At 40.2% G+C, this 13,054-nt stretch overlaps 1 protein-coding gene across 1 annotated transcript; it reads left to right on the top strand.

The window, feature by feature from the left end:
* The first annotated feature begins 280 nt into the window (after window positions 1-280).
* Window positions 281-11,603, top strand: LOC123628201 (zinc finger protein 75D-like). The gene is made up of 6 exons (XM_045537842.1): window positions 281-646; window positions 1,890-2,082; window positions 2,807-2,898; window positions 3,232-3,358; window positions 10,390-10,711; window positions 11,216-11,603. The coding sequence occupies exons 1-6, from the start codon at window positions 281-283 to the stop codon at window positions 11,601-11,603; spliced, it is 1,488 nt and encodes a 495-aa protein (XP_045393798.1).
* Window positions 11,604-13,054: the final 1,451 nt, after the last annotated feature.

Raw genomic sequence — 13,054 nt, 5'->3', positions numbered from 1 at the left:
CATATTAATACCTCCTGAATAATCTATCATTGTGAGTGTCCTAATACTTAGCAGTTGATTTTATAGGGGAGGCAGAACAGGAACTTTCCCGTTAATTTTTCTGTGATAATAAAGAGCAAGTAAATGTATGTCACAAGGCTTTCTTCTTGACATGTACTTTTTTTCCTGCTCTCCCTCAGTGCCCTTGGGAAGAAGATCTGTTTGACGGGGTCTCAGCTGTGTCAGGTGGTATGGGACAGTGGAGAAAATGCTGAGTAGACAGCTGAAGGCAGACCTCCACATGGGGTCTATGTGGGAGAGTAAGGGGTCTGTGAAAGAGAGCTCTAGTCAAAGTAAGAAATACGGCATACAAAGAGACGGTCTTGATCCTGAGAGCGCTCGCAGGCTCTTCTGGAGCTTCAGTTATCATGAAGCACCTGGACCGCTCGAGGCTGTCAGCCAGCTTCAGAAATTATGCTGTCAGTGGCTGAGGCCAGAGATTAACTCCAAAGAGCGTATCTTCGACCTGCTGGTGCTAGACCGGTTCCTGGCCCTGCTGCCCAGGGAGATCCAGAACTGGGTGCAGAAGCATCATCCCCAGAATGTCAAACAGGCTGTGTTCCTGGTAGAATGCTTGCAGAGAAAACCTGATGGAGCAAAGAATGAGGTAAGAAAAAGGATTCCTTACATATGCAATGAAATAGGATAGTGGTGGATATATTGGGGTGGGAGGTTATCAGGGAATAAGACAGATTAAGTCACTCTTCTGTTGTTCCTTTAGGACAACTACGTGGGATCCAAAATCACAGACAGGCAGTAATAGTCAGGCCAAGGGTTTCAGAGTTCCTGGCAGAGTCTTTCCTGGCGTTAGAGAAAAGAAATGTATTTTTTCCCAATTTAGAGCCAGTGTGAATTGAAGGTGGTGGGCCTAGTCTGGCGTGGCTAAAGAAGCAAGACTTAAGTTCTCAGAAACAGAAATAAAAGGCCAGAAAGAGTTGGGAAAGGAGAAAAGGTCCCAAAAATGGACAATGTGTATAGAGACCAAAGGAGAGAAACAGAAATATAAATCAAACAACTCTAGGGAGACTGCAGTAAAGGAGAAAAAGTAAAAAGGAAAAAAAGGGCAACAAAGATATGGAAAAAAGACAAATGCCAACAGAGAAGTGGAGGGAATCAGGATGCTGACGGGTAGTGTCCTCTGTAGTGGGAACACGTATCTCTGGGCCGGGAGAAAAGAGCCTCCAGTGCCCTCCCTTTGTGGCCTGTCCTTGGCCCTGCTGGAGAGTGGGGAACCAAGGTATGCCTCTGGGAGATGGCAGCACACTTCCTTTTCTCAGGAGCCCACCTTAAAGAATCCGAGGCAGGACATGTTTTTGGTGCCTTATTACAACCAAATTATGTGGAGGGAGGTTGGAGCCCTACTCTTCCCCCATCTTTTCCTCCATTCTGTTCTCTTTCCCCATGAAATCTTTCCCTGGCTATGGGAGGATTGGAAATTCTGGCTGACAAGAATGAGTTTTTTAATTCAGTTTCTTATCTTTTAGAGAAAACTAGAAGATAGAAATCCACTAAGGCAAGGACCCAAGCCAATAAAAGCCAGTGAAGGGGAACAGGCAGGCTGCCCAACCCTGCTAATAGTAGAGCTGGGTCTCTGTGCACAGGGATGGGGACTGCTGGGTTGGAGGGGCGGTGGCATTAGTCATAGCCTTTTCCATTTTATCCTAATTTTCCCAGATTTTGAGTATAGTTCTTTATGGGAGCATAGTGGCACAGTACCTCTTCAGTCTTTTTATTACTTTCATTAATGTCACGTACTCCCCAAATCTGGGCCCTACTCTTGTTCCTCCCTCCACTACCACCCCAAAACCAAAAGTAAGTTCTGTGCTAATGAGGATGGGGATTATTTCTAGGTCACAGCCCATGAGCTGGGAAAGGAAGCAGTGCTCGTGGGAGGAACAGCAGTGGCCCCAGGCTTCAAGCGGAAGCCAGAAGAGCCCCAACCGATGGGCATGTTCCAGAATGAATGTTGGAATACATGCCAGGTACTACAAGAACAGCTGGGCAGGAATACTCACAAAGAAACCCATCCTGTATATGAAAGAGGTGAGGAGCTTCATCATAATTCTTTTCACCTGGGAGCTGTGATAGTAATTGTTTCGGCTAGAATGTCATGGGAAATTTCCAGGTGTGCAGCCATGCTAGCAGCTGGGATGTCTCCCAGGTGGGATCACCGTAGTTCAAAGGTGGGTGAAGGTCGGGGTTGGCCTGGGGGACAGAAATATCCAAACCACAGAACCCTGATACTCACACTGTGAACTCTGCTCCTCTGAAATTTGAAAGAAGAGAAGAAGATGGAGCAGGGGCAGGTGGGGCCACCTCACTCTCACAAGTTGCAGGAGAAATTGGGATCAGACATGAGCTGTCAATAGCAGAATGTGAAGACAATTGTACAACAGGAAAAAAGTAATAAAAGACAAAAGTCTTCCACATTTCCTGCTGTACGCTGGGGACCTAAGTCCTTCACTTTCAGACCTTTTTTGCCCAGCTCAATAAACAATTAATTTTATGAGAGGAAAGATTAATGTATTTCCTTTTACTGATTTCCCTCACGAAATCTGGAGAAATAGTGAACTAACTGGGGAACCAGTTCTATGAGTGGTGGATATTTGGTTCTTATTTGCAATGAAAAGGCCACTTCTGGGCACCACACGCACACTTGTCAAGGTGACCTGTCTTTATTGAAGGCATCCTGATGTATTTTAGAAATCAGCTCAGGATGTTCGGAAACAGGAAAGAGAAATTTTCTCTGGCTTTTTTCCACTTACAGCTGCGCATGCTCAACAGATTTTAGTCCCTTCTGAGCAGAAAAGCACTAATGACCAGAAGATGGCATCTGAGCTCGTCTTGCCTAAGTCCCAGGTGAGCTGTACTCTCCAGCTTTTTCAGGCAACCTGAACATGGCCTTGTGTCTGCTTGTCCCTGCTGACTAGGACCCATAGTGTCCAGCAGGTGCTTTGAGGCATGTTAGCCCCCAACTGTCTTCTAGCCAAATAGGCTTGGCACTGTGGGAACTGGGCACCTCCTAGGCTGTTTACTGATCCTCTTTGCTTCTTCCTTTCTGCCATCTCGCTTTTTTCCCCTAAATCTTGTGTTCACTTCTTCTGCCCCTGACCTACTGTGTAATTCAGAGATGGGTGGTAGGACAACTTCCATAGTGGCAAGTACTAAACTACAGCCCATTCTGTTCTCTAGAGTTTGTTGACATTTGAAGATGTGGCTATATATTTTTCTGAGGAAGAATGGCAATTATTGGATACTTCTCAGAAGACTCTCTACATGGATGTTCTGCAGGATATCTATGAGAATGCCATCGCCGTAGGTAAATATTCCTTCCTTCTGTGTAGAAGTTGAGTAACATGTTATGTCCTCAGTTGATGGAAAATGGACCCTGTGAGAGAGTCCCAGTGTTCTAATAGCTGGTTGGTTCTCAGCTCGATGGTGGGGGGGAAAGAAAAGGCTTACCTGGTTCACCAGGGGAGCTTTTTATTAATACACGTGTCTCACTTCTATATTCTAAATAGAATTCTTGATCTATCGTACCCTCACCTCCACCCTGCAAACCTTCTCTTGTCATATCTTTTCCATCTCGGTAAAGGGAACCACCATTTACCCAGTTGCCGAGGCCAAAAACCTGTCACTCATCCTTGACTCCAGTCTTTCTCTTATACTCCGCAGCTGATCCATTGGCAGGTTCTCTTAGCTCTATCTGCAAACTATATCCTGAATCCAGCCCTGTCTCAAGCTCTTCCACTTTCATCATCCTTGTCTAAGCCACTATCATGTCTAACCAAGTCTGCTTCAGTATAACGGGATTCCCGTTCCCTATGTTGCTTTCCTCTGTCTGCCTAACATTTACTTCTTAGCTTCCTCATTGCATATCTACCCACATCCACAGTAGAGTATAAAGAAGATATTGCATCCAAGATTCTGCCCATTTAAACATTTGGAGTAAAAAAAAGTATAAAAGTGTTATTCACTCTACCTGACGGTAGTCTGGAATTAAGATGACAGTCCATGACCACAAGGTTTTCTTCTCAGAGCATTACTATTGCATCCTGAACTTAAAGTGATCTATTTAGAGCAAGGGGAAGAACCATAGATCCAAGGTCCCCAAGAGTTCAGGGATAGTCTTAGAGAGTCTCCTACAGGTAAGTGTAGACATGGGAAGAGGAGAAACATTCCTTGTAGAAACCTTTACAGGGGCTTAACATTTTAAGATTCTGCTATATTTTTTCAGTTGAAGTTTTTATTGAGATACTTTTAGATTCACATGTAGATTTAAAATGTAATAACAAAGAGAACCCATGTACACTTTACCCAGTTTCCCACAGTGATAACTTTTGCAAGAGTATTGTATGATATCACAACCGGGATATTGATACAATCCACTGATCTTATTCAGATTTCTCCAGTTTCACTTGTATTCATTTGTGTGTGTGTGTGTTTTAGTTCTGTACAATTCTATCCCACGTGCAGACCTGTGTATTCAACACCACTCCAAAGTAAACTGGACACTTACATTAGCACAAGGATCCCTCCTGTTGCCCTTTTAAAACCATGCACACTTCCCTGCCACACCCGGTGAACCCATGCCAACCACTAAGCTGTTCTACATTCTTAAAATTTTGCCATTTGAAAAATGTTATGTGAATGGGATTATAAAGTACGTAACTTTTTGGGATTAGCTTTTTTCATTCAGAGTAATTCCCTGGAAATGCATCGAAATTGTTGCATGTATCATTAGTTCATTCCTCTTTACTGCTAAGCAGCATCCCTTGATATTGATATGTCACCATTTTTGTTTAACCATTCACCCAAGGAAGGATATCTTTGCTGTCTCCAGTTTTTGGCTATTATGAATAAAGCTGCCATGAACATTTGTGTACAGGTTTTCGTGTAGAGATAAATTTTCATTTCTCTGGGATAAATGTCTCAAGTGTGCAATTGCTGGTTCATGTGGTAATTATTCATGCATATTTAATTTTATAAAAAAGTACCATACTGTTTTCCACAGTGGCTGCATCAGTTTACATTGCCTTCTGGTAATGTGTGCGAGACCGAGTTTCTCCACATCCTTGCCAGTGTTTACTGTCAGTACTTTTTTAATTTTAGCCATTTTGATAGGTGTGTAGTGATATCTCATTGTGTTTTTGATTTGCATTTCCCTAATGGCTAATGATGTTTTATATCTTTTCATGTGCTTATTTCCCATCTCTATGTCCTCTTCAGTGAAATGTCTTTTGCCCATATTTTAGTGGGATATTGTTGAGTTTTGAGAATTCTTTATATATTCTAGATTCTAGTGCTTTGTTGGATAAGTGGTTTGCAAAGATTTTTTCCCAGTCTGTGTATATCCTTATACTCTTCCCAAGGGCTTCCCCAAAGTAAAAGTTTTTAACTTTGATGAGGACTGATTTTCCCTTTTGTCCTTTTATAGATTGTGTTTTTGGTGTCAAGTCTAGAACTCCAACTAGCTTACCTCTCTATCTCTAAAATTTTATGCTTTGTTTTCTTCTAAAACTTTTATAATTTAAAATGTTTTACATTTATGTCCCTGATTCATTTTGAGTTAATTATTATATAAGATGTGAGGTTTAGTTTTTTGTTTTGTTTTTTGTTTTTTGTTTTTTTTACCTATGGAGGTCCAATTACTTCAGCATCATTTGTTGAAAAGGCTGTCCTTCCTCCATTGAATTGTTTTTGTGCTTTTTCATCGAAGATCAGTTGGGCACATTTGTGTACATCTATTCTGTTCCACTGAGCTGTGTCTGTCCCTCTGCCAATACTGCACTGTTTTGATTACTGTAGCTGTATAGCTAGCCTTAATATCTATCGGGTAGAATGATTCTTCCCACTGTATTCTTTGTCAATATTCTTTCAGCTGTTCTGGGGCCTATGCCTTTCCATGTAAATTTTAGTGTAAGCTTATTTATGTCTACAATAAACTTTGTTGGGATTTTACCAGAAATTGCATTAAAGCTATACATCAGTTTGAGGAGGATTGACACCTTTACTATTAAATGTTGATTCTTCCAATCCACAAACACAGTATGTCTCTATTAAGTTAGGTCTTCTTTAATTTCTTCCAGTAACTTTTTGTAGTTTTCAGCATACATATACTGCATATGTTTTGGGGAGTATATGCCCTAGCTTTTCATTTGTATTGGAGCAATTATAAATGGTATTATTTTTAATTTTGGTTTCTGCATGTTCATTGTTTTTAGATAGGAATGCCATTGATTTTGAGTTTTGTTATTTTATCCTGTGACTGTGCTGAATTCACTTATTAGTTCTAAGAGGTTTTTTTGTAGAATCCTCGAGATTTTCTACATAGGCAATCCATGTCATCTACAATACCTTTTATTTCTTTGTCTTGCCTTATTGTATTAGATCCACTGTGTTGAATAAGAGTGGTGACAGCAGACATCCTTATCTTGTTCCCAATTTTAGCATGAAAACATTAAGTCTTTCACCATTACCTATTAGGGGGTTTTTGTTGATATTCTTTATCAAGTTGATATAAATCCTAACTTTATGAGTGTTTTTTTTACATCATCAATGGATGTGGGATTTTGTCAATTACTTTTTCAGTGTCAGTTGATGGAAACATGTGATCTTTAGTTTGTTGATAAGGTGGGTTATGTTGATTGATTTTCAAATGTTGAACCAGCTTTGCATACCTGTAATGAATCCCACTTGGTCATAGTATATCATTCTCCTTATACATTGTTGCACTGAGTTAGCCAACATTTCGTTGATAATTTTTACATTTAAATTCTTGGGAAATGTTAGTGTGTAGATTTTTGTTTGTTGTTTTTTTGTTTTTAAATTTAGTACTGCCTTTGTATGGTTTTGGTATCAGCGTAACACTGTCCTTATAAAATGAGTTGGGTAGTATTTCCTCCTCATTTTTGGAAGAGATTGCATACAATTGTTAATTCTTGAAATATTTGCTAGAATCCTCCAGTGACACCATCTGGATCTGGATATTTCTTTTGGGGAAGCTTTAAAATTATGAATTCAGTTTCTTTAATGGTCATAGTGCTGTTCGGGTTATCTGTTTCATGTTGGTTGAATTCTGGTAGTTTGTGGTTTTCAAGGAATTGTTCCGGTTTCCCTAACTTTTAAAATTCATGAACATAAAGCTCATGGTATTCTCTTCTCTTTTTAGTTGCTGTAGAATGTGTAGTGGTATGCTCTATTTCCTTCTGGGTATTGGCGATCTGTTTCTTCTTCGTATTTTTGTCAATCTTGATAGAGTTTTATCAGTTTTATTAATTTTTTGAAGAGCAAGACTTTTATTGATTATGCTTTCTGCCCTCAGAGGTATTTCCTTTTGGATGCTGCTTTGGGTTTATTTTCCCTTTTTTCTAGTTTCTTGAGGTAGGAACTTAGATTATTGATTTGAGGCCTTTCGTCTTTACTACTGTTAACATTTAGAGCTATAAATTTCCCTCTGAGTACTTCTTCAACTTGAATTCCATCTGTTTTGATATATTGTAATTTTATGTTCATTCAACTGTTTTTTTATGTCAGCTTATTATGGGGGTACAAAAGTTTAGGTTATGTATATTGCCCATGCCACCCCACCCCCCTGAGTCAGAGCTTCAAGCGTGTCCATTCCCCAGACAGTGCACATCACACTCATTATGTAGGTATACACACATCCCCACCCCCCAGCCCCCAGCTCTGTCCGACACCCGATTGGTGTTATTTCCAAATGTGCATTTAGGTGATGATCAGGGAAACCAATTTGCTGGTGTGTACATGTGGTGCTTATTTTTCCATTCTTGGGATACTTCACTTAGTAGAATGAGTTCCAACGCCTTCCAGGAGAACAAAAGAGATTCTATGTCACCGTTATTTCTTATAGCTGAGTAATACTCCATGGTATACATATACCACATTTTAATAATCCACTCATGTATTGACGGGCATTGGGATTGTGTCCACATCTTTGCAATTGTGAATTGTGCTGCTATAAACATTGGGGTGCAGGTGTCTTTTTTATACAATGACTTTTGTTCTTTTGGGTAGATGCCCAATAATGGGATTGCTGGATCGAATGGTAGGTCTACTTGAATGTGTTTAAGGTATCTCCATAATGCTTTCCACAGGGGTTGCACTAGTTTTCAGTCCCACTAGCAGTGTATGAGTGTTCCTGTCTCTCCGCATCCACGCCAACATGTATTGTTTTGGGACTTTTTGATAAAGGCCATTCTCACTGGAGTTAAGTGATATCTCATTGTGCTTTTGATTTGCATTTCCCTGATGATTAGAGATGTTGAGCATTTTTTCATATGTTTGTTAGCCATTCTTATATCTTCTTTTGAAAAATTTCTATTCATGTCCTTTGGCCACTTTTTGATAGGGTTGTTTGATCTTTTCTTACTGATTTTCCTGAGTTCTAAATAGATTCTTGTTATCAGTCCTTTATCAAATGTGTAGCATGGGAAAATTTTTTCCCATTCTGTAGGTTGTCTGTTTGCTCTCGTGACTGTTTCTTTGGCTGTGCAGAAGCCTTTTAATTTAATCAGGTCCCATTTGTTTATTTTTGTTGTTGCTGTGATTGCCTTAGGGGTCTTCTTCATAAATTCTTTGCCTAGGCCAATGTCTATAAGTGTCTTTCCTACATTTTCTTCTAGAAGTCTAATAGTTTCACACCTAAGGTTTAAGTGTGTTATCCACTGTGATTTGAATTTTGTGAGAGGAGAATGCAGTGGGTCCTGTTTCAGTCTTCTACATGTGGCTATCCAGTTTTCCCAGCACCATTTATTGAATAAGGAATCTTTTCCCCAGAGTATATTTTTGTCTGCTTTGTCAAAGATTAGATGGCTATATGAGGATGGTTTTATATCTGGATTTCCTGTTCTATTCCACTGGTCTGTTTCCCTGCACTTGTGCCAATACCATGCAGTTTTAATAACCACAGCCTTGTAGTATATTTTGAAGTCTGCCAAATTAATACCTCTCATTTTGTTTTTATTGCCTAAAATTGCTTTTGCTAAACAGGGACTTCTCTGGTTCCAGGCAAAGCATAAAATTATTTTTTCTGTATCTGTGAAAAAAGATGTTGGTAATTTAATAGGGACTGCATTGAATCTGTAGATCACTTCGGGTAGTGCAGACATTTTAACAATGTTGATTGTCCCGATCCACGAGCATGGTATGGTTTTCCACCTGTTTACATGCTCTGCGATTTCCTTCCTCAGTTCAACTCTATTTCTAAATATCCCTTGAGACTTTGTGTTTGATTCATGGGTTATTTAGAAGTGTTTTGTTTCATTTCCACATGTTTTTAGGTTTTCTGGTTTTGATTTTTAGTTTGATTAGATTTTTGTCATATTTCCATTGCTTGATCATTTTGTCTATGATGTTAGGAGAGTCTGGGTCCTATTTAAATAATATTTTATTTTAGCAGACAGTCACCCTGTTTTAGTTTATCATAGAGGTTCTTTTCTTGTTTTGTAGGATATGCTTCCAGTGATAATTTTCAGAGCCTGTATGGTGTTATTTTGGTCTCCTTGGTTTAACTGGTACTTCTGGGGCTCCCAAGGGTCCCTGCTGCTGCTGCCTGAGGGTGTGGAAGGCATTTTCTTAGGCTAGGGTGTATCTCAGTGGGGAAGGAGAGTCTCAGACCCATGGGGATTAAGAGACTTCATAGTCCAGGCCGCTTGTTGTGGCTGTTCCCCTCTTGCCAGTTCTGCCTGTCCACTTTGGTGTCTCCTATTGAGTGGAGAGAGTCTCCTATCTACAGTATTAAAGAGGTTTCCCATGCATTCCTCTTGATGTGGCTGGGTCCCTACTGCCAGTTCTGCTTGTACGTTTTGGTATCTTTCAGCTGGGGTTGAGGAGAGTCTCTAGCCCAGTAGGGAGGGCAAGTTCCTCTCCTTGCCACTTAACTGTTGACAGGACTCCAGGCTGATCCCCTTTGCCAGTGATGTCTGGTTTGCTTGATGTTGTCAGGTTTCCCATTTATGCTGGGGAGGGAATAAACCTACCCAGGAAGCCTTCTGTTGATAGGTTGAGGGTTGGAAAACCTGGTATCTGGGTTGCCTTTTTCTGTTGGATATGGGGATGTAAGACAGCCTGCTACATTATTATTCTAGTTCTGGGGTCCAAAACCGGTTTGTCTTTTTCTTAACACTTTTAGAATTTTGTTTGTGTTATCTCAAGCATTATTTAATGGGTTTGTTGTTATGCCTAATGGGGAGGATCAAGGAGAAATGAACTAGAAATAACTTGTTCCTGTATTTTTTTAAAAGCAATCATCATTCACTTTTCTCTCCATTTGTGTAGTTTTCTTGTACTGAGATAACAGATGGCTGATTCTTCTGTTTATTCTAACAGGGTTAATGCTCAAAAACCACACTGGAAACGATCGGCCTGTATCTGTTCCTGAATCAGAAATACAAATACCAGGATGCAAAGTATCAGAAAAGACCGGAATGGAAGTTTCCCAGAAAACAACGAACAAGGAAAATCATGGTGATACACACAGGGTTCAGACATGGCGTCTAGCTTTTCCAGGGAAGAAAAGAAAGAAACTTTCAACTTGTAAAGAAGAGCTTCCAAAACTTACAGATATTCATGGGAAAGGCCACACAGTAGAGAAACCTTTTACATGTCAGGAATGTGGTAAAAGCTTCAAAGTTAGCTCTGACCTTATTAAGCACCAGAGAATTCACACTGAAGAGAAACCCTATAAATGTCAGCAGTGTGATAGGAGATTTAGATGTCGTTCCAATCGTAATAAGCACTTCATAATACACCAAGGAATAACACCATATAGATGCTCATGGTGTGGGAAAAGCTTTAGTAATAATTCAAAGCTACATACACACGAAAGAATTCACACAGGAGAGAAGCCCTTTAAATGTAATGAATGTGGGAAAAGCTTCGTTCAGAAGTCCCACCTTATTGGACACCAGAGAATTCACACTGAAGAGAAACCCTATAAATGTCAGCAGTGTGATAAGAGATTTAGATGTAGTTCAGATCGCAATAAGCACTTCATAATACACCAAGGAATAAAACCATATAGATGCTCATGGTGTGGGAAAAGCTTTAGTGATAATTCAAATCTACATACACACCAAAGAATTCACACAGGAGAGAAGCCCTTTAAATGTAATGAATGTGGGAAAAGCTTCGTTCAGAAGTCCCACCTTGTTAGACACCAGAGAATTCACACTGAAGAGAAACCCTATAAATGTCAGCAGTGTGATAAGAGATTTAGATGTAGTTCACATCGTAATAAGCACTTCATAATACACCAAGGAATAAAACCATATAGATGCTCATGGTGTGGGAAAAGCTTTAGTGATAATTCAAATGTACATAAACACGAAAGAATTCACACAGGAGAGAAGCCCTTTAAATGTAATGAATGTGGGAAAAGCTTCGTTCAGAAGTCCCACCTTATTAAACACCAGAGGACCCACGCAGATGAGCAGCCTTATACTTGTAGCATATGCAGCAGCAAGTTCAGCAGGCGGTCAAGCCTTGTTAGACACCAGAAACTCCACAAGAGAAGGGAAGTGTGTCCAGTGTCTCAAGTTTGAGGAAAGTCACCATATTGAGCTTGGCCTTATAAGTGAGGAAAGAATACAAAATTATAAGGCCCCTAATGATAGAAATCTGTCCTCAACAGAAAATTTGGGAGGGGTACATGTCATGCTTTACAGAAAGGAATCTAAGCTGTCTCTCTTATTCAGCATTCTGTGTTCAGTGCCTAGCAGAAGACTGTTACGTAATGAATATTTTATTTTATTTTGTTTTTCTGTGTTTAAATTTTAATGTTATGTGTACTTGTTTCACATTGTCTTTCTAGGATGGCGTTTATGTTTCAAGTATTTCAAGAGTTATATGTTCTCCTTTTGGATAATAATGAGTATGTTATAAATAAAAGAATAAAAATATAGCTTCCAGGTATCTGTAGCTGTCTATCTGTATTTGTCTGATCACTCAGATCTTCCCCACCCTCAGTCATCTAAGTTCTTCAGGTATAAGGTCCTTGGCAAATATATGATAGCCATGAGTCCTACTCTCATTCTTCGTTCTTTCTCAGGAGAGATGGAAAATAAGAGTATTTAGGTTCTCTAAAGGGAGCTCAAAGAGAATTACTGAGTTAGGGACAGTTTCAATGGTTACCATTCTGTCTGCATGAACAACCAAGCCCCAGGGCTCAGGGAAATTTGCTCTAGAACAGGAAGAAAGGATTCAATGTTTACCCTGGGAGAAATGCCTCCATTGTAGTTGCTTCTCTCCTGAGTACCCACTGCTGCAATGTCTTCTGTCAGGGAATTCCCAGCAGCAGAGGAAGGCCTGAATGCCAGTACAGACCTAGGGACCTTGCAAGCACTTGATACCTCTCCTCCTGCTGATGCTCTCAGTACAGGCATATAGAATGAAATGGTGAGGGAGGCAGTCTGGCCATCATCCAGGTATCTGTCTCTTTCTAGAAAGCACATGACAATGGTGAACAGACTCTTTTGCCTTTCATTATGTGAAGTTCAGGCTTTCAGACTGGTGCCGTACTGCTCCAGGGCCTAAAGGGAGTCCCATCGTGGTTGCTCAGTCACAACCCTATATACCTGAATGCTCTGCAAGAAGGTCTCAAGACTCTGCAAAACTGATTTACTAAGAATGGCAAGGAGAGCCCTGTGGCCTCTTAGCCTTGGTGCACATCTGGCTTAGAGGGAGGGCCCCAGTCGGAGCCAGGCCAGATGAAAACTACTTTCTGATGCTACTGGTTTCCCTCAATTCCCCACTGGCCTAAGTGACGATCTCTTAAGGAAAGATAATGTGGTGTCAAGGGACTTGGGAAGACTGGGATTTATACCTATGTCATCCTGGTTTATGATCTTGGCCAAGGCTTCCATATATTTATTTAGGATTTCATGAAATTTTAATTTTTAGTGAAAATGACATGTTTGATATTAAATTTAAATATTAAACAAAACTCCTCTGTTACCAAATTGCCCAGAAATGGCCAGTGTTCACTTTTTTGGAA

Source organism: Lemur catta, chromosome X (genome assembly GCF_020740605.2).
Source record: "Lemur catta isolate mLemCat1 chromosome X, mLemCat1.pri, whole genome shotgun sequence".
Classification (NCBI taxonomy): domain Eukaryota; kingdom Metazoa; phylum Chordata; class Mammalia; order Primates; family Lemuridae; genus Lemur; species Lemur catta.
This window is presented reverse-complemented; position numbering and strand designations above follow the sequence as displayed.